Source organism: Juglans microcarpa x Juglans regia, chromosome 5S (genome assembly GCF_004785595.1).
Source record: "Juglans microcarpa x Juglans regia isolate MS1-56 chromosome 5S, Jm3101_v1.0, whole genome shotgun sequence".
Taxonomy (NCBI): domain Eukaryota; kingdom Viridiplantae; phylum Streptophyta; class Magnoliopsida; order Fagales; family Juglandaceae; genus Juglans; species Juglans microcarpa x Juglans regia.
In genome coordinates, this window is record NC_054603.1 from 16,001,648 (window position 1) to 16,025,766 (window position 24,119).

At 40.7% G+C, this 24,119-nt stretch overlaps 2 protein-coding genes across 2 annotated transcripts; both read right to left on the minus strand.

Moving 5' to 3' along the window:
• Window positions 1–6,908: 6,908 nt before the first annotated feature.
• Window positions 6,909–7,259, minus strand: LOC121267139. The gene has a single exon (XM_041171007.1). The coding sequence runs from the start codon at window positions 7,257–7,259 to the stop codon at window positions 6,909–6,911; it is 351 nt and encodes a 116-aa protein (XP_041026941.1).
• Window positions 7,260–10,090: 2,831 nt separating this feature from the next.
• Window positions 10,091–23,004, minus strand: LOC121268535 (subtilisin-like protease SBT2.2). Its single transcript, XM_041172848.1, has 10 exons — window positions 22,203–23,004; window positions 21,407–21,566; window positions 20,799–21,196; window positions 19,944–20,039; window positions 16,269–16,341; window positions 15,526–15,808; window positions 13,014–13,339; window positions 12,574–12,844; window positions 12,178–12,459; window positions 10,091–10,550 (listed from the first exon to the last, which is right to left on the minus strand). The coding sequence occupies exons 1-10, from the start codon at window positions 22,415–22,417 to the stop codon at window positions 10,123–10,125; spliced, it is 2,532 nt and encodes an 843-aa protein (XP_041028782.1). The 5' UTR covers window positions 22,418–23,004; the 3' UTR covers window positions 10,091–10,122.
• Window positions 23,005–24,119: the final 1,115 nt, after the last annotated feature.

The following is a 24,119-nucleotide window of genomic DNA, read 5'->3' on the forward strand; positions in this document are numbered from 1 at the left end:
CTAATCATGTCCCATTCTCCATTTTTCTTTCACATCACCTTCAAGAAATCTTCTTTCCTGCAATGGCCACTCGCGGTTCTACAAAAGTTTCCCCCAAATCAAAGGGTGAATCCTCCCTTACCCGGAACCCCACTTCTTTCGACGAGATTAGTGGTGTTCGATCTTAAACATGGTGGACCTTGTTGACTTGAGGGAGTCCTTCTGCATCTCTGAATCAGTGGACATGACCGTTCCCGAAGGGGGGTGCGTTGACAGAGAGGGTTATGCCGGAGACGTGGCTCTGACGGTTTGTACCCTAACCAATGGGTTGTGCCTACCTTTCATTCGCCCAGTAAGCGATGTTTTACACTTTTTGAAGACTGCTCCTACCCAACTTCACAGTAAGGCATGGCGTGTGTTGATGTGTGCTAGTGTAGTCTTCCGTCGAGTGTTGGAGCCCCTCAGGGAGAACTATCCAGACTTAATGGCGAAGGAATTTCTTTCCTTTTATAGCGTGTCATCTCCGCCAGGAAATATTTGCAGTTTTCACTTCCATGGGGAAAGCCTCGTGGCTTTTGAAGAGTGTTATTCCAACACCAAACAATGGACTAATAAGTTTTTCTTCATCTTTGGTACAGGATGGAAATTTCTCGTCGATGAAATGCATATAAGAGTTTACCCTATTTTTGCCAATTGGGATCATGTCCTCGATGATAAAAGTTTATTGCTGGAGCTGACTGATAGTCAGCGTTCTCATGTTGATCTTGTCCATGAATGGGCTAAGGATCATGACCACGATGGTCTATGGTTGGATGATCTCATTTCTCCCTCTAGTATAGATAGGTTTTTTATGCTGCCTAGCCACACCCATGTTAGGGGGGCCAAACTCAAAGTGGTACCGCCCCCAACGAAAAGGAGTGCCCACCAAACTGAGGGGCCAAAAGTGAAGCGTTCCCATGGCAAGGGTGCAGAGTCTTGTGGGATTCTTGATTCCCCTATGGAGGTGGCACAGAGGGCAACTACAGATGCAGCTGTTCTTGGGGAGGCCACACCGGTTGCTTCCCCTATTAGGGTTTCCCCAATGGTAAGCCCAAGTCTTGATGACCTGGGTACCTTGATGAAGCAGGCTATCGAAGTCCTTTCGTTAGCTTACAACTTTGGACTTCCTTGGGGGGGTGACTCTCTATGGACACCCCTTTTTCGAATTTCCTATTGTTCCTGTCATTGTTCCCACACCCTGCGGCAGGAGTGATTTGAGCAACATATATGCTACTTTTGCCTTTGGGTGTATCCAGGGGAGGGGTGCCATATGTTTCTACCCCTACTGCTTATGGTGTCGCGATGGAAACTGAAGGCACCGAAGCTATCCCTCATGGGGGCAGAACTCTTCCTTGCACTCTCTTCCTACTACTACTTTGAGTCGTGAGACCCTTTGCCTACGAACCAAGACAAGGTGTCCATCCCCTCACAAAGTCCTTCTTCATTTGGCAAGGATGGGAGCACCATCCCTCACAAGGGCGAGATCTTGTTAGGCGATTGAGACACTCTTGGTGGCAGTGACCCTGAAGAACTAATGGGTGTGGAGATAGGCGCCCAACGCGATGAGCCAGTGGGCGAGCAGGTTGGCACTCAGCAAGATGCACCAGTGGGTGAGTAGGTTCGCACCCAACATGAAGGTGGCCACTCTAGAGGAGCATCTGGTCCCGAGCTTGGGGCAGCAATGGCCTCAGACCTGAGTTTGGGGCAGCCAGTGTGGGCTGAAGCTAATGTAATGGGAGACGCTAGTTGGGTGGAGGATGTTGGACCTCATTGCTCTTTGCCCCCATCAGAGGCAGTTGTGAAGGTGGCCAAGCACCTAAAGAGAATGTTATCTCTAGTAAGGCTATTTTCCATTTCTTTTTTGGCATCTAAGGCGCCTATTTCCTCTGTGCTTGTACAGAGTTTAGCTAGCCCTTTGTGCTTCTGTAGAATGTGGAGGCTTTGGCATCTTAGATCATGGATGAAAGGGCCTACCTACAAGAGGAAGTTCGCGAGCGATGGAAGTTCTCTTATTTCACTAAGCAAGAGAACGACCACCTTAAGGCTAAGAGGGACTATATGCAATGCTGTCTGAAGCAATCAGACGGCTATGTTCATTCCCTGGAGACAAGTCTTGACTCTTTTCATGAGGAGTCGTGTAACTTATGCTCCGAGCTCCTCCTCATTGGAGCCTCCATGCCAGCAACAATTTTTCCTTGCATATGGCAGAGATGGAGAAAGCTACAATCAAGGCATAAGTGTTGCGCCTGAAGGGGGCATTGGACTCCTCCGAGTGATTTTGAGCCAATGCTGACAAAAAATGTAAGGAGGTAGTTGTAGCCATGGCTTCCTCCAAAGAGAAGTGTGAGAAAGTGGCCAAGGAGTTGGCCAAGAGAAAAGAGGCTTTCTGAAAGGAGCGTCATGAGAAGGACACGAAGATATCTGAGCTGCAAGGAGACCTGGATCACACGCAGGCTACATATGATAAGTATAAAAAAGACATGAGGCGGTAGACGCCCTTCAAGACCAGACACTGGGGAGTGTGACCAAGCTGGTCGTGTAGGTGAAAGAGCTGCAGGAGGTGTGGGGGAGGTTGGAATCCCAGTTGGTTGTTGCAAACAATGAGTTTTTCGATTGCACCCTCAGTTATCCGCCGCCAAGGCCATTCGAGATAGGGCCTTCAGATTTGGGTACGAGGAGTGATTGGCGCTTCTGCAAGCACATTTGCTGGCCAACCCTCAAACTATTTTAAGGAATCTAAATTTGAAAGATTTCAAGCTAGATGTTGTTGCAGTCCAGTATGCAGATGCTATGGGTCGAGACGTAATGCCTGATGCCTTCCCACATCTCCCGCCACCAGAGTGAATTTGATTTTTGTTTGTGATGATTGATGGGCCCTTGTTTTGGGCTTTTTCTAGTTCCCGCCCTCTTTTGGGGTTTTTTGCATTTTTACGTGTTGTCTTTGAACAATTTTGGGCCCTTGAATTGACCTTCTGTTTTTTGTGCATAGTATTTTGCTGTTTTTGGACAACATTTTAGACCTCAAATTAGCCTCTTCCCTTTGTATGAGATTTTGTGTCTTGGATAGTGTTCCATTTTGCTGATCTGTATTCCTTTGTTCTTTCAGTCCCTGAGTACTTAGTCTTTAGGCGTTCCCTCCACTGGTCCGCTGAGAGGGTCGTGGGGCCTTCTGACTTCCACGTCCATTTTGATTGCACTACGCTCACACAACTCAGCTTTTGGTGGCTAACTTAGAGAGGGTGTCGTGGGGTCTTCTGACCTCTACACCTATCCTAATTGCACCGCAAGTGTGTAACTCGACCTTTAGTGACTAACTTGGAGAGGGAGTCATAAGGTCTTCTGACCTCCACGTCCGTTTTAATTGCACCACAAGTATATATAACTCAACCTTTGGTGGCTAACTTTTGAGAGGATCGTGAGGTCTTCTAACCTCCATGCTCATTTTGATTGCACCGTGAGTGCGTAACTCTGCCTTTAGTGGCTAACTTTGAGAGGGTCGAGGGTTCTTTTGACCTCCATGCCCGTTTTGATTTGCAATGGACTGAATGTTCACCCTCTTTCATTGCCTTAGGTTTCATCAAAAGATACATTTCAAAAACCAAAATTGTTCCTAAAATAAATGCATAAGAAAGTAAACTATTTAAGGGTAAAACATTTTTAGGTGTTTAGCATTCCATGGGTGTTGTAGCTCCTTTCCTTCGCTATCTTTGAGCCAGTATGACCCTGGTCGGTTGCTAGCAGCTACTATGTAAGGCCATTTCCACCGTGGGCCAAGCTTCCCTTTGTCTCTGGTCGTGACACCTATTTCCCTAAGAACCAGGTCATCGACCTTGAATGATCTAGGTTCAACCCACTTCTTGAAGTATTGCTCGGCTTTTCTCTTGCTAAGGATGTTCTGGACTTTCACCTCCTCTCTTATCTCTTTGAGCAGGTCCAGTTGCTCACTAAGAGCCTGGTCATTCTCCACCTAGTTAAAGTGGTTGGTCCAGTATGTGGGCCGGCCAACTTCCATGGGGGCGACTGCTTCACACTCGAATGCCCAAGTGAATGGCATCTCCCCTATTGAGGTCTCCACTGAAGTTCTATAAGCCCACAAGACTCCTGGAAGCTTTTCAACCCACTTGCCTCTTTGCTCACCCAATTTCTTTTTCAAGATCCCAAGTAAGGACTTATTTGTCTATTCTACTTGCCCATTTGCGTAAAGGTGCCCGGGTGATGAGTACCTCACCTTTATTCCGAGTTCCTGGCACCATGCCCTGTAATGCTCTGAATTGAACTGCCTTTCATTGTCAGAGATTATAGTGTTGGGGATCCCAAATATGCACACGACACTTTTCCATAGGAACCTAGTGATGACTTTGGCTATTATAGTGGAGAGGGCTTCTGCTTCTGCCCATTTTGTAAAGTAGTCTACTACCACAATCGTGTGTTTCACCCCACCCTTTCCTAGTGGGAATGGTCAAACCAAGTTGACCCCCCACTAGGCAAAGGGCCATGGCAAGGTGATGGTGGATAGCTTTCTGGTGGGCAGTAGGGAACTGGGGTGTTTGCCTGGCACTGAGTGCATCTTCTGGCGAATTGTTTGGCATCTCTGAGGGTGTTTGGCCAATAGTACTCCATCCTTAAAGCTTTCATTGCTAAAGCTTTCTCGCCCAAGTGGTTGCCATAAACGCCCTCATGTATCTGTAAGAGGACATACTGCGCTTCTCTAGGTGAGATGCACCTTAGTAAAGGGGTTGTGAAACCCTTTTTGTACAAGACGCCGTCGATTTTGAAAAATCACGCCGCCTTCCTCCCAGTCTTTATCGCCACCTCATTTCCTTCAGGTAGCTTCCCTGTCTCTAAGTAGTCTGCTATTTCCTTGGCCCATTCTAGGGTCCTGGGCCCCATTGTGTTACTGGGGTCCCGAAGGCTAGGACCTCGATCAGCCTCCTCTATACCTCCCATGGTAATTCTATGTCATCCTTCACTGATGCCACCCTTGCCAACCTATCCTCCACTGAGCTATCCGCCCTTGGAATTTGTGCCATAGAAAAATACTTGAACTGGTCGCAAAGCTCAAGTACTTGCTCAAGATACTTTTTTAGTTTCTTGCCTTTGGTGGCGTAGGCCCCTGTTACCTGGTTCACCACTATCTGGGAATCAGCTTTTACCTCGAGTTGCTTGACGCCTAGCTCCTAGGCGGCGATCCAGAAAGTGAGTGTTGCCATATAGTAATGCTCATAATCTGAAGGTGAGCGTTGCCATATAGTAGTGCTCCTGACCTACTCTGTGAAAATATGGATCCCTATGCCGCTCCTACTCGACAGGCGGACCCATCGACAAAAACTGTCCAGGGTCAATCGAGGGGTGGCATCGCGATCTCTGCTGAGAAACCATTGAACTCGGCTACAAACTCTACGAAGGCTTGGCCCTTAATTGTGTTTCTGGGTGCATAGTTGATTTCAAACTCACTTAACTCTATTGACCACTCGACCAGCCACCCTAAGGAGTCTAGTTTTTGTAGCACTCTCCCAAGAGGATATTTTGTTAATACCTTTATAATGTGAGCTTAGAAGTACGGTCGCAGCCTCCTCGCAACTACCACTAGTGCAAACACCAACATCTCCACCCATCCTTGGGTATCTGACTTCGGCACCCCTTAGGGCACGGCTTGTGTAGTAGACTGGTGCCTGGTTTCCTTCCTCCTCCTTTACTAAGATGCCAGAGACAGCTTGAGGGGATACTGCCAAGTAAACATACAGGATGTCCCCTTGATTAGGCTACCTCAATAGGGGCGGATTGGTCAGGTACCACTTCAATTCTTGGAAGGCTTGGTCACACTCTTCATTCCAAGGGTGAACTTTCTTTAGAACTCGAAAAAATGGGAGGCATTTCTCCGTGGACCTTGACACAAACCTGTTTAAGGTGGCCACCTTCCCTACTAGTCATTGGGCGTCGTTGATGATTCGCGGTGATGCCAAATTTAAAATTGCTTCTATCTTCTTTGTGTTGATTTCGATTCCTCTCTCCTAGACTATGAACCCCGGGAATTTGCCCGAATTCACTTCGAACGTGCATTTGGCTGGATTCAGCTTCATCTTGTATTTGCGTAATACTGCAAAGGATTCTCTGAGGTTGGGCCGCTTCTTTGCTCTTTACCAGTAGGTTGTCCACGTACTCCTCCATGATCTTCCCAATTTAGTGCTTGAACATTCGATTGACCAGTCTTTGGTATGTCACCCTAGTGTTCTTCAACCCGTAAGGCATTACTCGGTAGTAGTAGAGCCTTATGTCAGTTATAAACATTGTCTTCTCCTCATCAGCCTTATTCATCCTGATTTAATTGTACCTAGAGTAGGCATCCATAAAACTTAAAAATTTGTGCCCAACTGTGGCATCCACAATGACATCAATTCGGGGGAGTGGGAAACTATCTTTGGGAAAATCTTTGTTAAGGTCAGTGAAGTCCACGCACATCCTCCATTTACCTTTGGAAAGCCATTCAGGGTAGTGTGCCTCCCGTATGACACCCACCACTAAAAGCCTATCTATCTCCTCAGCTATGGCCATGCATTTATTTGTGCCTAACAACCTCCTCTTCTACTGCACTTTCTTGGCTTCTGGGTTGACGCAGAGGCTATGCTTTATGACTGAATTATCGATCCCCGGCATGTCTTCATGGCTCCAGGCGAACACATATTTGTGTTCGATCAGCAATTGCTTTAGGGCCTCTCAGTACTCTGGTGGGAGCTTCATAGCAACCCTTGTGGTGGCGGCTGGGTGTTTTGGGTGTAGCTGTATTATCTCTAAGGGCTCGCTGACCTCGGCTTGGAGCAGATTGCTTTCATCCCTGGCTTCCACCTCTTGTGCCTCTTCTACCTGAGGCGGTGGTGGCGGGTGCCCCCTAGCTATCTACCGAGCATACTGCCGACGCTCCCGTCTTTAACTCCTGGACGTAACTCTCTGACCAATATCTGCTCACCTTGGACTTTGCTAAATCCCACTTTTGTTAGGAACTTCATTTTAAAGTGGTAAGTAGAGGTTACCACCTTTAAGTTATTGAGGGTCGAGCGTCCCAATATGGCATTATAGGATAATGGAGCCTTGACCATTAGGAAGTCCGTCATGCTGGTGACCGTGTGGACCCCTTGCCCCACCGTAACCAAAAGTATGATGGCGCCGATAGGTTGCATAGCTTCTAATGAAAACCCCTTGAGTGGAGAAGGTGATGGTCGCAGCCTGTCGAGGCTGATACCCATTCTAGTGAACACATCCCAAAACAGGATGTTGGCTAAGCTCCCATTGTTTACCAAGACTTGTCTGGTCGTGTAGTTGGCTATCAGTAGTGTAACTACCAAGCAGTCATCATGGGGGTGCATAACCCCCTCGTAATCCTCATCCCAAACAAGATGGTCGGGGTTGTCCCCTTCCTGGGGTACTTACATGGTCTGTCCACCATGTAAACTTTGTGATACTTTGCCCTACAGGTGTGGACTTTCCTTCTTAATGTTGTGGCGCTGCCCCCAGCGAATCCGCCTACTATTGTGCAGATTTCTCCAAGGGGGCCTATTTTTTGTCCCTTCTTGGCCTAGGAGAGTTATTCCTTCCTGGTCTTTCCTGCCTCTGGCGCTTAGGGCTTCCACTTCACCTTTACTCTCGTTGGCGATTCTCCTCCCTCCACGGCCAGTTGTAATCAGCCAGCATCCTTTCCAACTCCCCACTCCCAGACAGCTCATCAACCCTCTTTTTCAGGGTGATGCAATCTTCAATCCAATGGAAATTGGTTTGGGAATGCTTGCAATGGCACTGGCCCCTGCATGGCTAATGCTCTTCCTTTCTTGCAGCCCTATTTTTCTCTTGCACGTTGTGATTGTTGTGAATTAGGCGGCACCCCTAGTCTTGTTGACTAGTGTATCGGTCACGTTTATCATCTTGGTATCCCCGACTGTTGGCCTTTTTATCTTTATCTTAGGAATTTTTTTTGTTCTTGTTTTTCGGTTTCATTTCCTGCTTTCGAGGCTCCGAGAGGGCCTATAATGTGTCCTCCACATTAACGAATTAGTCCGCTCGGTCCATAAACTCCCTTAGGGTGGACAGAGTCCTTCTGGCCAGTTCGGCCATGAACGGGCTTCGGGACTAGATTCCTCCCAAGAGGGCGGCCAAGGTGATCTTTTCATCTTGGTCGTCTGTGGTGAGCCTCTCTTTGTTGAAGCGGGTTACGTAGGTTTTACAGGTTCTTTCCTTCCTTTTGTTTTATGGTCAGTAGATAGGAGGTTGGCTTACGACGCCTTTTACTGGCCATGAACTAGGTAAGGAATTGTTTTGCTAGTTCCTCAAAACTGCCAATGGATCCCGGGAGTAGAACTCCAAACCAACCATATGCTATTCCCTTTAACGTTAACGAGAAGGCGCGACAAGCCACCTCCTTGGGAAAGCCGTGGAGAGTCATGTGTGCTTTTAAGTTTTCGAGGTGATCAACAAAATCCTTGGATCCGTCGTATAAGTCAATATAGGGTACCTTAAATTTGGGCAGAAGTGGAACCACCACGACCTCCTCATTGTAAGGGAAGTCTGTATGTGTGAGAAGTTGTTCCACGAAAGAGGAACCACCCATCCTCTTCGTATTTGTTAACCAGACTACGCAGCTTGTCGTGCATCTTTTTATTTTCCATCTCTTCGCTATTTACCCCCTCCGCACTATGTGCGTCTCCTTCAGCTTGCCCATTTTGGGCTGGGGGGCTATCCTTATGCCGTTTTAACTCCTTGTTCTCCTTTTGCAGTTGCTCAACAATCGCCATCACTTGCTTCAACCTTTCTTCTATTTCCGCTAATCTCACATCCACTTCCGTCATGCTTGTTTCTAGGTCCCAGTGTACGTATGATCGCGTTACGATTAGAATGTAAAAATCACATTTAATGTCTGTCAACAGATCGGGTAGCACCGGTTGCCTTAGGTAGACTCTGATGCTTAAGTCAATAACAATATGAGAATAAGTGTATGTAAAAATGAAGATGAGAATGTTTGTTACCTCTTGTAGGTTATTTATAGAAGGACATGGACGTGTCGTGATGGTAATTGACTCTAACCACCATTCTCATGTATATATCCTTCATGATCCCTTACTAATCAGGAGGGAAGATGACTCTTGTTTTATAGGGGTTATCTTCCTTAGGATAATAGCCTTCACCTGTGGATTAATATTCCGATCTCAGGGTAGCTATCTACCATGCGGTTATGCTTATGGGCTCTTCAGTCGTGGGCTTGGACAACTAAGGGGATCCAAATATTCCCTCCACTCATGACTTGACATGACATGACATGAATACAACCCACGAAGCAAATTGATACCCCAAATGTGATGTAATTTTGATAGTTGATTAATATATCCTATTGTTATGGTGTAATTTGCCATACGAATTATACTTTTACAATCCTACTTGTGGTGTAATTTTGATAGTTAATTAAATGTCTTATTCTTTTAATTAAACATTGAAATTTAGTTTAACATATGTTATGTTTATGGTTAAACATTGTAATTTTGGTGGTGGTGGTGGATTTTAATTTGTAACTACAAATGTTGTTTATGTTGGTGGTTTTAACTATGTTTTCTTTTCTTCTTTTTTTAATATATCTAATTTGTATGTTTCTTATTTGGTACTTGATTAGGATAGCTGTGCAGTGATTATAGTTAGTTAGAAGTGTCCATTGTGATTATAGGCTATTAGATCTTTAAACATAGCAACTTCACCTTTTTTTATTTTATTATGAGCTGCACCTTAGGATCTCCAAATAGATAGAGCTTCTGCGTTTGGGTTGTTTAATGGCCAATTTTATTTTTGTATGGTTTATAGTTTTGACGAAGAAAAATCTACTAATTAAATTTTGGAAATCATTTAATGGTAAGTTTAATATTCATGTAGAGTAAGACCATCCTTTAGACCTCCCTCTTGCTATAACTTGTAAAAGGTTTGTTTCAAACATGCTATAAACACGTATAAATTGGTTAACACATCTTGCTAAATAGGAAAGTAAAGAAAAATAATAATAGAAAAAGGAATTATAGAACACAAGAAGAGGAACAAAGCAAGCTAAAAGAGAGAACACTTCACACTTGACAGTCCTCAGCTATTAGTAATGTTATATGAGATTTTAACGATTACTGATAAAGGAATGTTGACAATATGACCATGATTTCCAAAAAGTCCGATTCTCCCAAAGCTGGCAACAGAACTGTTCATAGTTGCATTGAAGTATACAGTCAAGACCTGTGTCTCCCCACTTGCGATAGAGAAGTGGGTTGGAACCACCTTTACAGACACCCCAAAAGGAGAACTCCAACCAACACTGTATGTCTCATTGCCAGCGATATTGATCACTGATCTTTGTATTGTTTTAGACTGGTTTAGTTTTGCTATCACAATTGAGGGCAAGTTCAGGTCAGAACCACTGATGGTAGAGTTATAATCCCAACAGTTCTGACCAGTGTAACTCAAAACCACAGGAGCAGATCCATTAATACCACAAAGAAACAGCACATAGTCATCATAACCTGCACCACGTAAACACAAACGCTTGCGACTAGTTCAAGAACTTCAATTGACATTCAGAATGAGGGGACGAATAGAATAGAGATACAATTGTTCATTTATTGCAGCTGTGTTTTTTCCATCTGCAATATGCAAACTAGCAATTTATTCAATCTGAATCCAGATGTATAGAGTTTCATATATGTTCGTGAGTGCATTTTCACGCAATGAACTCAGACAGAGGAAGAATACCGACTGAGAAAAAGAAAAATCAAGATAATACTACTGTATGCTTATTTCATATCAGTAGACCCAGGAGCTAACCTGATAAATTCAGGATGGAGACTGCAAACTTTTCCCATTTCAATCTTCATCAGTACATTCTTTATTTTGGCCAGCCTGATTATTCGAATGAAGCTACACTTTCCATTCTCAATATTGCTCCTAAGTGCTCTCTAATTCCCTACATGATCCTAAAAGAAATTCTTTCACTATATATACTCCATCTTTCTTAGTCTCTTCTTCTGTTACTAAGACTCTTTTATGCTCAGTCTTAGTACACTGGCAACAATTCAAGTCTCTAATTTTCCTTTCCCTGATATTAGCAAGGTTATATGTACTTTTCTCTCCCTCCTTTCCTACCGACCTGATATGAAGTTCAACATAAGCCTTAAATCTCCGTCAGAGCTCAACAAAGTAAGTTTTACAAGAAACACACCAAAATCAGCCAAAACAGGCTTGTTTATGTGCTACAGATACAAAGTACACAAATAAGTAGGGATTATATTCTGTTTAAGATACCAACAAGAAAGAAATCAAAGGTGAAAAAGGACTTGGCTAGCAAGCCCCAGGAATTTGGGCTAATGATCCTTTTAGACAGGAGAATCAAAACATATGTTATAAGTAAAAGTAACTTTAGAACACGTAAGCCATTCAAATGCTCATTTGCCTATTTGGTTGTATGGGGATATCTGGACAACTGTACTGAGATTAGGTTTAATTACTGGTTTAGTCCCCCCCGTCTTTGTACGGAATGCTCCATGGGATTTCAATTTGGACATTTTAATCCTTGAACTTTACTTTTGATCAAATCACGCCCTCTATCAGTTTTCTGTTAGCAAACTGTTAATTATGTCACATCAGCACCAATTTCGACACACGTAATTTGTCAGGCCACATGTGACACTGATCAAATTATATGCCAAAATATTATTGGTGCTTGACATGGCTAACTAACAGTTTGCTAACAGAAAACTGATAGAGGGAGTGATTTGATTAAAAGTGAGAGTTCAAGTATTAAACAGTCTAAATTGAAACAACCCTAAGGAGCACTTCATCCAAAAGGCAAACCACAAGACACGGTCTAAAATAGTAATTAAACCATAATAATATCATATTCCTAGACTCCTAATAGACCATCCACACCAAACTTACATAATTTCTCTAACATAAAAATGAAACTCATTAAAAAAATTATTTCTCATATTTTAAATGGTATTTTTTAATGATTTTTTCAAATGAAATAAAATAGAAAAAGAAATGAGCACTGAAAATTTGCATCAAACTTAAATCCAAGGAAAAATGTATACTTCACAAAGCCTGAAACTCCTCGAGCAATAGAGAATACACACCAAATGTAATTATACTTACTGGAATAAAGAATTAAGCCAGGATCCATTGCCGCAGTTGCATTCACAAAACCACTTCCCATGTCAAAGGGTGTTGCCGGAGACTGGTTCAGATCTGGGTTGGCATAGGCACGTTGAGCCATTATTGGTCTACCAGTCTTGTCATATAGGGAAGCAGTGGTGGAAAGGACAGATGCAATGGCTGAAGGACTGAAACTAGGGAACTTCTGCTTAATAAGTGCTGCTAGACCAGCAACATGTGGAGCAGCCATGCTTGTTCCAGACATCATTGCAAAGTTCTCGCCTACATTGTAAATACAGAATTTCATTTAATTGATATCCCATAAAAAAGAAGTTAATTGATAAGTTATTGTCAATACAATCATAATAGCCATGTGTATGGCATGCATATTTATACCTTGAAATTCAACTGAGTCAGTTCCAAGAGAACTCCAAGCAGCCCATATAAAATTTCCAGGAGCTACCAAGTTGGGTTTCATTATGTCAGCATCATCAAGAACATTGTCTTCGGGATCTGGTCCTCTCGCAGAGTAATACATAACCTTTGGAGCAGAATTACTGTAGTTTGCTTGTAGTCCACCACAGATGGTTGCAACTGCCCCATATTTAATAATTTCTTTTGTAAGCTCATCTCTCTCCAAAGAAGAATTATAGTACTGGAGTAAAATCTGCTAGACAGATCATGAAAATGTAACTGAGCACCGGAGGGGGAGAGAGAAGAAAGAGAGAGAGAGAGAGAGAGAGAGAGGTGATTACATTGGATTCTATCTAAATTCATGTAAGTTTTGAGGACTAACAGAATACGCACCCACACACACTACAAAAGAGACCCCGCACCTTGGAATCATCTGTGGAAGGGATTATGATGCTAGGCATTCCCAATGGAAATGGATTAAGCTGAAAACCTTGTACTAAAGGATCCATATAGAACACAACACCAGCTGCACTGAGGTTTTTGGCTGTTTGTAAGGCCTGTTCAATGGTTGAGAGCCCAAGCACAAATCGTATTGAATAGCTACAGATCAAGAGGTTCCCTTGGACAAGATTGAGATTGAAGCTACTTGAGTCTTGGCATTCACCCACGTACATATCATTGGCAACCGTTGTCTCATTGTTTAAAGCATGAATTGCAGATATCAGTGCATACATTGTATCTGTCCCCGCTGAACAAACAAGAAACTATTCAGCTTATCTTTCAAGTTCAATCAGGTGTGTTTACATTGTATAACAGTCGCAACCACATGCATCAAGAAATATCCATAATGTCCATTATGCAAGGATCAGCTTCAGCCAAATATTGAAATAACTTATAATGAGGAAAGCAATGTGTCAATAAAACAGAAATGAGAACAGGTTGGACTCCAAATACTCTTTTTTTTTTACAAGTAACAAACTTCAATAAACAATGCAAAAGGCGCATCCTGGTACACAGTCTATAGAGGCAGTCCAAGGGATGAGAATATTAAGTTGAAACAAAAAAATCATGAAAAGATACCCCATTTAAGGACCATAAAGGATGTCCAAAGGAAGAGAGTAACAAAAGATAAAGTTTTGAGCTATTCCGATATCTGCTCATGATCCTCTAATCTAAAACTAATTTTGATGGTACTATTCAGATTATGGACGGCATATTGTACAGGTACTACCATCTACCGTGGTCAAATCGAGCAAAAAAGTTGAAATTTCGCATATAAATCTCTTGAGCACTTTTTTCTTGAGCATTTACATCTTACCACTTTACTCTATAGAAGAACACTCGTGTGATTCTAATCCAAAAAATGTTGTGGAATTATAGATCAAATTACTTCATCTTGTAGGTAATTATGAGGTGGACAGAATACTGTTGTGGATGAAGACTAGGAATCGGAAATTTTCTGCCGGTCATTGTACAAGGCTTTGTCAAGCCAAAATCACATTTCGTTCCCTTGGAAGCCTATTTGGAAAAGTAAGGTGCCACCTAAGATTGCCTTCTTTAGGTGGACAGCAGCTCTTGGGAAAGTTTTGGCATTGGATAATTTGAGTAAAAGGGGTCTTGTCGTAGTCAAATGGTGCTATATGTGTAAGAAAAATGGAGAATCGGCAAATCATCTTTTACTTCATAGTGAGATGGTAAGAATGTTATGGGCAGAGATATTTTATAGAGCTGGCATTGCTTGGGAAATGCCCAAGAGGGTGGCTGATTTATTTGCATTTTGGCAAAGATGCAGCGCCAATTCACACATTGAGGAAGTATGGAGGATGATTCCTCTATGTATCATGTGGTGCTTATGGATTGAAAGGAATGGTCAAAGTTTTGAAAACAAAGAGCGTTCTCCGGATAAGCTAGGAAGTTACTTCTTCCATACATTATTTCTTTGGGCATCTTCATGTGTACTTAATGGAGCTTGCTTCAATGACTTTCTTGTATCCCTTTCCAGCTCCATTTTATGTAACTAGGTGTATGCTGTTTGTATACCTCCTGTGCACTTGGGCTATGCCTATTTACTTCTATTAATAAAATGTTTGTCTTACTTATAAAAAAAAAAAAAGAGGCAGCAACTTCATAGTATTTAAATATAAAATCAAACTTAAACATAAATTGCCACTTAACAAATGAAAGTAGAAAATCTTATATGACCTCATACCCATATAATTGAACTGATCATTCCAAAGTTAAGAAATGATAACAATGGGATTGTATATATACAGTGCATTTTAAAACTACTCATATCACAGTTTTCAAACCCTGCCTTCCTTTAGAATAGATTACCCCTGTAAATCCTTGATTTTCAAACAAAAATGGGCTACAACCCAGGTTTACTGCCCTCCTTCAGCTCTATCATGTGTTCAGGTGGAATAGAATTTTAGGTCAAGACTCAAACCCATAGAATAATGTCATATTTGGCATCCCACACAATGAAATGAAGATCCCATCTGGCATAAACACTGCCTCGTTTGTTTTGGCAGATGAGATGAGATGAGTTGAGATTAAAGTTAAAAATTGAATAAAATATTATTATAATATATTTTTTTAATATTATTTTTGTTTTGGAATTTGAAAAAGTTGAATTGTTTATTTTATTTTGTATGGGAATTTAGAAAAGTTGTAATAATTAGATGAGATGAGTTGAGAAATTTCCTGAAAACAAACGAGGCCTTAAGTGTGAGCTATGTAAGAGGATTGAAGGTGGGAACTGAATACTGGTGTAGGGAAGCAGAAGCCATTTATTCCTAACCTTTATTGTGATTTCTCATTTCAATATTAAGCAAATAAAAATTCTGAAAATGGCTCTTTTCCAGTACTTGCCTCTTGAGCTTTTTAATACCAAGGGGAAAATAGATGAACTAGTTAATTGGAAGATAAACGTACGTGCAAGCCCAACTCCAGGAATGGTTAAATTGTTGCCAAGGATTATGGAGTTACTATAGGTTCTGTCATGTGATGCAGCACCAACAGTAAATATCCATGGACTGAAGGAAGACATGCTCTTAGGTGACGGTCCAGTATTGCCTGCTGCGTGCACTACAAAAATACCAGCCTTCACAGCAGACAGCAAAGCCATGTCTATGGGGTTAAAAAAAGTTGCAATACCAGGAGGACGCCGATTGGGGGTGATTGCTAAGTTGATTATGCCAACCCCATCCTGAGCTGCCTGCAAATGAATATTTTTAAGTTTAGTTACATACATGGTTGAATGTGTATTCATCTATGAATATATTTTACATAGAAGGTTAAAAAAATTCACAAATAGGTTTAGTGACATAAAATAAATTCATAAATAGGATGAATGTGTATTCATGTATGAAAACGCTTCTAGGCAACATAAATGGGTTGGTTGACACCACTGTCCAACAAGTATTCTATTGAAGATCTTATGGACTGAAAAAAGCTGATAATGAAATGCAAATGGCTACAGATAACACTATGCAACCAACAGTGGCTATATGGAGCGAAAAATATAAAACAAATCCAGAATTTCTCCAAATTTGAGTTAATTCACTACTAAATCAGGACAAAAGAGAAAAAGAAACTAATCTTGATTCAAAAGCTCCTTGTAGGTACATCATGAGTGACAAAAGAAGCCCATTTGCAATGAAAGACCAGGAATATACCTGGTCTATGGCAGCGACTACATCTGCAGCAAAGCCTCCAAAGCTCTTGTACAATGCCTTGTAAACAGCAATGCTGGAAAGATTGGCATCTAGTTAATACATAAAAAACATAAATGTCTATAAACTATAAAAATGGGAAATTTATATATATTATTCGGAATCAGTGCAGAATACCTTTTTCTTGAAAAAAATAAGTTGAATCAGTACAGAAGAGTTAATGTTTATTTTTCTGATGAATGTAAAATCATTACCTTGTTTTTTTTTTTTTTTTTTTTTTGGGGGGGGGGGGGGGGGTTCAATTACATATGCCTTTTGCTCTTACTTACTGATCCAAAAAAATTACATATGAAGAAAGTTTATTAAATTGCTTGTTTCAGTCCAAGTGAGAAGTTATTTCCGATTGTATCTTTTGAGGATGACCAGCCTGCACAAAATGAGAGGAATAGAAGGAGAGGGAGAAAGAGGTAATAGGAGAAAAAGGGAAGAGAGCAATGGAAACTACATTTACCTCCATGAAATTGGTTGTCCATGGAAGGCAAAGAGTAGGTAAGACTAAAATGATAACTACCTCTATCTCAGGATCATTTCTTTACATCCCATTTCCTCTCAATATTACCCTGAGCGGTTTTATCACATCTAAGAGGAAATGGGAGTCACAATTCATTCCATACATATATCATTTCCTTCCTGCCCTTTACATTGTTTTCTTTTCCATCACAAGTCACTGCATTAGATGGAGCACTAGGGTGAAGCTCTTACCCAAGGCTTGAATGAAGGAGAATCACAAGTCATAGGATCAGATGTTTTGAACAAGGCAGCCTCGAGCATTTCTCCAGGGGTATGTGAAAATTATGCAATGAGTAACACATGCCAGAATCAAAAGAAATGGAAAAAAAAAACACATATTCCTACTTAGAGTTGGTGATACATAGAGAGTGTCTTGGACCACAACAAAGCAGGAATGCTAACCGCCGAGTCAAGACTGTCAAGTAGTCAAATAAAGTCAAAGGGCCAAAAAGAAAATTGCATTATCACTTTGAAACAAGACGGTCTAAGAAGTTCTTTATAAGAGGTACAGGAAGGAGTCCTGGCTGCCCTGAAACAGAAGCTCACAGGCTGTTGTATCCTCTGCCCAAAATTATTTCTTGCATTCCTTTCCTCTTCATTCCAAATAACATCCATATCTTTCAAAAAGCCTAAGCATCAACGCATTCATGCCTTCTTAATTTCCTGGTGGAGTATATACATGTACTTCTACTAAGTTGAGATTTACTGTTAAAACTTAAAAGACTCCACAACTCAATAGAAGCTTGAATTACGTGGTCTGAGGTTAGCATTTGGTAATCCACCACATCAGTGGCTTGAATAATTCCGTTCACATATCCTTTAGCTCTGGAATTACAAAAGGAGTATAGAGCAGGGTTTGCTTATAAATCTCCCATTCCGTGGTCTGACTTCGACGAATTGGCTGATGGAACTGGATTTTGCTCAAAACCATAGTTTTTAAAATTTAAAAAGTTGCCACCTTTGTTCACGAAATCTGAATCCTATGATCATACATCTACAGGCTTTCAAGGTAAAGAACCATCTAATTTTCTTGCACTTTCTTCATCCTACATGATGAAACCAACATTTTTAGCCCATTCAACAACTCCGGATAGCAATCAAAGGTAGAGTAATGTAACCCACTCATCTCCTCCTAATCATCTAAAGTTATTTTTTTGATAAGTAATTTTTTAAAGTTAATAAGTAGCCTATCCTGTTATCATTCATGTATACCACCTTACTTTGGTTCTCCTCTGTACTTGCGTTGCGCCTTTTGCGCTCTTTAATAAAGATTTGCTACTTAGAGACAAACTATTGCTTCAATCTGGCCAATCAATGTTGGTGAAAGTGTCAGGCACACTTGGCTCATGCGCTGTCTATAGAGCCTAGGCACAATGCGCTTAAAGTAAAGCACTCATTTTATAAATAATTTATAGTAACAAAATATGCATAGATTACATAATAAAACAAGTTTAAAAGGGAAAGATAGTAATATATTTAGCCTATTAACTCAATTTGTCAAAGTATTATGAACCATGACAATCAAGAGATCAATTAGTTTCATAAAAGTTACCATAGCATTTTATATACACTTGTGCTCGACAAAATATACACAACCATAATCACAATAAAGTACACAGTTGAATCAAAATATATCTAAAGGCGAGGACCAAAAAACAGAAGAATTGTAGGCATCGACTTCTATGCTAACATAAGCAATATAATGCAATCTGAAGTATACAATCATCCTCATCATTAAGCGTAAGACCATCACTATCTTCCTCAAAAGATTTGCAATCCTTGTATATTCCTCATGTATTTAATCTAAATTAATGGTTCAGAAAAACTATAGATTATTATCTTTTTCTCCTTCTAGGTAGGCATCTCTCATGTATACCTCCTATGTATTTCGGTTGATCTTTTGCTCTTTTTAATAAAAATTTCTTACTTATAATAAAATGGTCAGGACAAACAGTGATAGTTAAAATTCATATATTATATTGTTTTTAAAAAACTACAACAGCTCGCTTTTTGCGCTTTTGCTCATAAAAAAGCACCAAAAATGAGCTCTTTTGTAAATGCACCACTTGTCATAAACAAAGCACTTCAACCTTGGCTCTCTACACTTTTACCAACATTGCCAGCAATATAGTCAACATTACTCAAATTTTAAACTCGGATATTCCTCACCCCAGTAAACAATGGATATTCACCAGCTCTTTTTATCTTAAAGGATTTAGTTAATAAAAACATTAATATATGGCATAGGAATTGATGAATTTGCACCACTAAATGTCTTAATTGTTGTAGTCACTTCATCAATAGAACATAGATTGAAGACCTAACCAACTGGACAGCTGATACCACAATTGTTTTAGTGATGGAAATTAGAACTGAATATGACATGGGAACATAGGAAATGAAATACATCCAGAAAATGGAGAATGATAAAGTGAATAGTTTCGTAGTCCTAGGAAGAGAAACAATAAGAAACCAATTGAACAGGAGATACCGGGGAGGAAATATAGAAACCTGTTCCACCAGAAAAGGCATAATGGGGAGAAAAAATTGAGAGAAAACACTTCAAAGGTGTTCTTAATTATCTTTACTAGGCAGCTTATCTGAAAAGTCAGACAGTTTTACAAAGAGTTTGAAATACATTAACAAAAAGGTGTCACCTTGCTCCCTCCCTAAAGACCTACAAAACATGTCCCACATGAATGTGATCTTTAATAAGCAGGTTTCAAGAGTTTTCAATAACTATAGCTGAAACAAGACTGCTAATCACAAGTTCTGCTGTGTTCAGGATAAGCTTTCAACTACAGTTTTTTCTTTTTTTGCCTTTTGCTTGTTAAGCATTAAAAACATATATTAATTGGAAAGAGCAGTATATGTGTTATGCAACAATTCGGGTTGATTTTGGTGGCATCTCACAAGTAATGGAATGGGGAAAATACAGAGAATGCAGAGCTGCATTTAATGCATTTGCTACTTAAGCTAATTAGAATTTTTTATATACAGGATATGTGTACTACATTTAATGCATTTGCAATGAAAAGCTGATTTCAGAATGTGGAGTATTTTCATATTAACAACAACAACAAAAAAAGTCAGATATGGACTAATTACTGTGAATGAGGAGCCATCCCACTCGCATTTCCAAAGTGATGCCCAGCAACTACAACAGGAATCTCATGGTTTCCTGCAGCAACAGAAGCTGTGTGCCTGTATATCAAGATTAGACTCATTACCTCTTTGGAGATTTTAGTATGGATCTGTGATAAACATAGAAGTGGAAATAGACAACCTTATAATCCCATTGCATTTGAAAGGATTATACACCTTTTTCAATTATGTTGAAACAAAGATGTTAGTTTTCTCACCAGCAAAATTGAGGTCATTTGTAAGGATTATTACATACAAAGAAACATCTAGATCATTGCAATGTTGATGGACTGGTGCATCTGAAGTCTTTGGAAATTAAAAACAAATAACACATTCTTTCTTACGGATAACAGCCATTCAGTTTGCTGAAACCAGGCAAAATAATAGAGAAAGAGCAGAAGAGGAAATCCATGTGTGGCGTATACTCTAGCCCATGTAAATGTCTGGAACTCACAGGGAGGAGGGTAGCAAAAACAAGCTTGTACATTTATAGCGACTGACAATAGAGAGGCATATAGTTTGTACGTTATGATAATTGGCATGATGCATATCCCATATAATAGACATGGTGGAGCCAAAATAAGTAAAAGAACAATAACCGGGTATATAACAGAACTCTTTTTTCTGCTACCTTCACTTATTTTATCAGGAATCACATGATGAGAGGACCTCAAGTGGTACATGACTGCAATAATGCAATGCCAGTTCATCTGACTGCACTTGAACATATCTAAGATGAGTACTCAGATCTGGATTCCAATATCAAGACCTAACATATAAGCTAGGTGAATTCAAACAGGGAATAAGAGAAAAACTCACGTGCCATGGCCATCATCATCAGATGGTGAGGCATAGTGTTGAGTTGCATTAAAAAGTCCTCTGGTAATGGCTGATGCTGCAAAATGGCGGGCCCCAATAAGCTTCCTATTGCATGAACCAGATGGAAAGTCCAGAGTAACCTCGCAGATGCCAGAAAAGTGAGCTGGAACTGGAAACGGATATTTAGAAATGTCATCAGCAAAACTGGGGTGTTTTGGATCAATGCCGGTATCGACAAACCCTATTATGATTCCTTCTCCAGCAGATTCAAAACCACCAACTTCAATCCATGCCCCATCTGGTAGGCCCAAGAACTGTGGAGTATGACTGGTTGCAGTTCTGACAGAGAAATCCAAAACCACATTCGCCACTTCTCTTCTCTTTGAAAGCTTCTCCGCCTTCAACATTCACCAATATCATCATTTAAAGAACAGATTAACACATTATTGTCACAAAATATAAAAAGTTTCTTCTAACATGCAAATCCCCAAAACATCATTCACAAACTCAAAAACAACTAAAGTAACCATATCTCACCATGGCATTATTATGACCTTCAAGTATGATTATGGCACAACAATGATGAAGATATTTAACTTATACAATACCTGCAGTGGGGTAATAAATACAGCGAATCCATTAATCAAGTAGTGGTAGCTGTACAGCTTGAGATATTGCTCCCCCCTTAGTGCCCGCCTCAATAATGAATCTTGAGCTCGAGCAATATTGGATCTATACCTTCGATTTTTTCTTGAAATATTTCTAAATTGGGAAAGAATACAATTAAAAGCATCATTAGTCAACTCAAGGATCTCAATTTAACGACTGCTTCAAAAATGCAATAGAATAAGAAGTACATACAGAAAGACACAGAAATACAGAAAAGTAAAGCTTGCGTGTGGTATAAACTTGGTCATCCATGTTATGAATTGTGGTAAAACAACTATAGCTTGGTAATTGCGACACCATGTTTGGGGAGAAAAATAAATAAGCAGATGAAGACGAGGACAGAAATATATGATGTATACAAGATTCCACACATTCATAAAAGACAATTCCCAAACACCACGAAGTGGGAGGGGGGGGGGGTTGGGTGCGCTATGAGAGGACTCCATCGATACCCCTGACATTACCAGTCAAAACTAGCCAAATGCTTACATCAGATTTCATATTTCTGCCGAAAAAAAAGACAAAAATATTAGACCCAATCATTGAACAACCTAATACAAACAACCAGTTTTAAAGAGCCCACTTCTTAGCAACCATTCTAAGGTAGAAAATTCTAAAAAAGAAATGGATTGGGATATATGAAGACGGAAGTAATTTTAACACCGTCTGCTGAATACTACAAATAATTACCCACATGTCTACATAAAAAACTAATAATAACAAAAAAATGAGTATCTCGGTTTGTGGAAATTAAACCTTCCAGGAGAACGATGTTTGAAACCAGCCCTGTCCGTAGTCAACTCACCAAAGTGATGAGCAGCAGGAGCTTGCCTCAAAGTGACAATATACACGGCTGAGAAATCTGCATCTGAATCATCCTGACACAAACTGCTCACAAACATCCCCAAGCAAAGCACCACCACTAAATGCGCCCAATAAATTCTCTCCATATCCAAAGAAACTGTAGTCAGAGGGAAATTAAATTCCCAGGAAACAAGCAACCTCTCCACTCCCCTTCTTCAAACTGCTGAATTCAACCCATATTGTCCATTCCCAAGGACCCAAGCTCCGGCTCTCTCTTCATGTCAGTAGTAAGTATAGTAGAGTAAACAAAACCCACCAAACCAGATACGTTTCTCTACAATGTGAACATTGATGAGAGAAAGTGCGAAGCACGGCTACTATTCCACATATAAGAAGTGTTCCAGAGAAAGCAGGGGTCTTTCTGGTTAGGAAAGTGACCCTTTGCTCACCCTTAGAGAGAGAGAGAGAGAGAGAGAGACTAGAGGTGGATTAATATAAGATGAATATGGGCAGAGAGAATTTGCAAACTTTCTCGGGTGGTATGAATTCGAACGTCTTGTGCTTTTTTTTTAATCGATATTGTCTATTCGTTTAACAGAACATATTCAATGATTTTTGGTTTGATCTACTTGAGAAAGAGAAATGCAGAATATGTCTAATAGAAAAATGATGGTGGCTTTGTGTGTCAGCCTCCATAAGGCCATAACATCTCTCTTTTGTATATGGCCTGCGGCCGTGTCGATATTGCACCCAACATTCTGTGCATGGGAATGTGGCGCATTATATATATGTATATATAATATAGACACGCATACACAGATTGCTGAGCGCACATGTGACAGTGAGAGTGCAAAACAGTGCAAGAGTTTGATTGAGGATTCCACTCTGGATATTAGATTTGGAAAATGATTTTATTCACTTCTGGCTGGAGTGGTTTTAATTAATTTTTTAATTATTTTAAAAGTCAGTTCTTCATTATTTAATTAATTTTGCTTTTAAATAAATTAATTTGCCACATTGTTGTCTCTAATTGGCCCACGTGGTTTCTCTTCACGTGTATAGACAGAAAATAGGGAAGGGTCCTGGTCCTGTTTTCAATAACAAGGCTATTATTAAAACACTATTGTTATTAAAGCTTTTACCCACATAATTTAATTGGAAAACATGGAGACACAAAGAAATCTTTCAAAGAGATCTCACACACAGATGTGGCATATTGTTAGTGCGTCACGTCTCATCTTTTTTCTCTTTCTTTCTCCCCTCCCTTGTGTCGCCACCCCTGCCCTCTCCCCGTGCCCTCTCTGTGTGTTGGCCATGGTGGTCAGGGACCACCTCAGGGTGGGCAGAAGACACCAACTATCTAAGCGACACCGCCAGCATGGAGCTCACGGCAGCTCGTTATGCACATTGGTGGTCGGGGACCACATTTCTCACACTGTGTGCGTGGTCGACCGCTTGTCCCTAGGTGGCTGGAGTGGCAGGATCTGAGCTGATGACTTGTCCTTTAACCGTATTTGGTGGTCGAGAACAACCCCAGGAGGGCAGACAACGTCGGCGAGGAGGGAAAGGGGGAGGAGAGAAGGTAAGGGGAGAGGGGGAGAAAGAGAGAGAAAACAAAAGAAAGTAGACATGGTGGCATACTGCGACATCAATGTATAGAATCTCTTTGTGTCTCTAGCAACCCTCAATTTAATGGAAAGATAAATTTTAAATTTTGAGTTTTATAAATCAAATTTTACTATTTCAATAATGTGGATGACATATGCTACGCACAGACTTGCAATAGGTGGCTCATCAAAATTTCCTCATAAAAACTTATTTCTTTCTCACATTATGTGTTTTGATGTG

Excerpts from the sequence above, each read along its gene's own strand:
- LOC121268535 (XM_041172848.1), bottom strand. The coding sequence starts at position 22,417 with ATGGAGAGAATTTATTGGGCGCATTTAGTGGTGGTGCTTTGCTTGGGG. Across the intron at positions 16,342-19,943 it reads GGGATGGCTCCTCATTCACA|CATTGCTGTTTACAAGGCAT; the intron begins GTAATTAGTCCA and ends CAATCTTTCCAG. Across the intron at positions 15,809-16,268 it reads TAGTCGCTGCCATAGACCAG|GCAGCTCAGGATGGGGTTGG; the intron begins GTATATTCCTGG and ends ATTCATTTGCAG.
- LOC121267139 (XM_041171007.1), bottom strand. The coding sequence starts at position 7,259 with ATGGGTATCAGCCTCGACAGGCTGCGACCATCACCTTCTCCACTCAAG.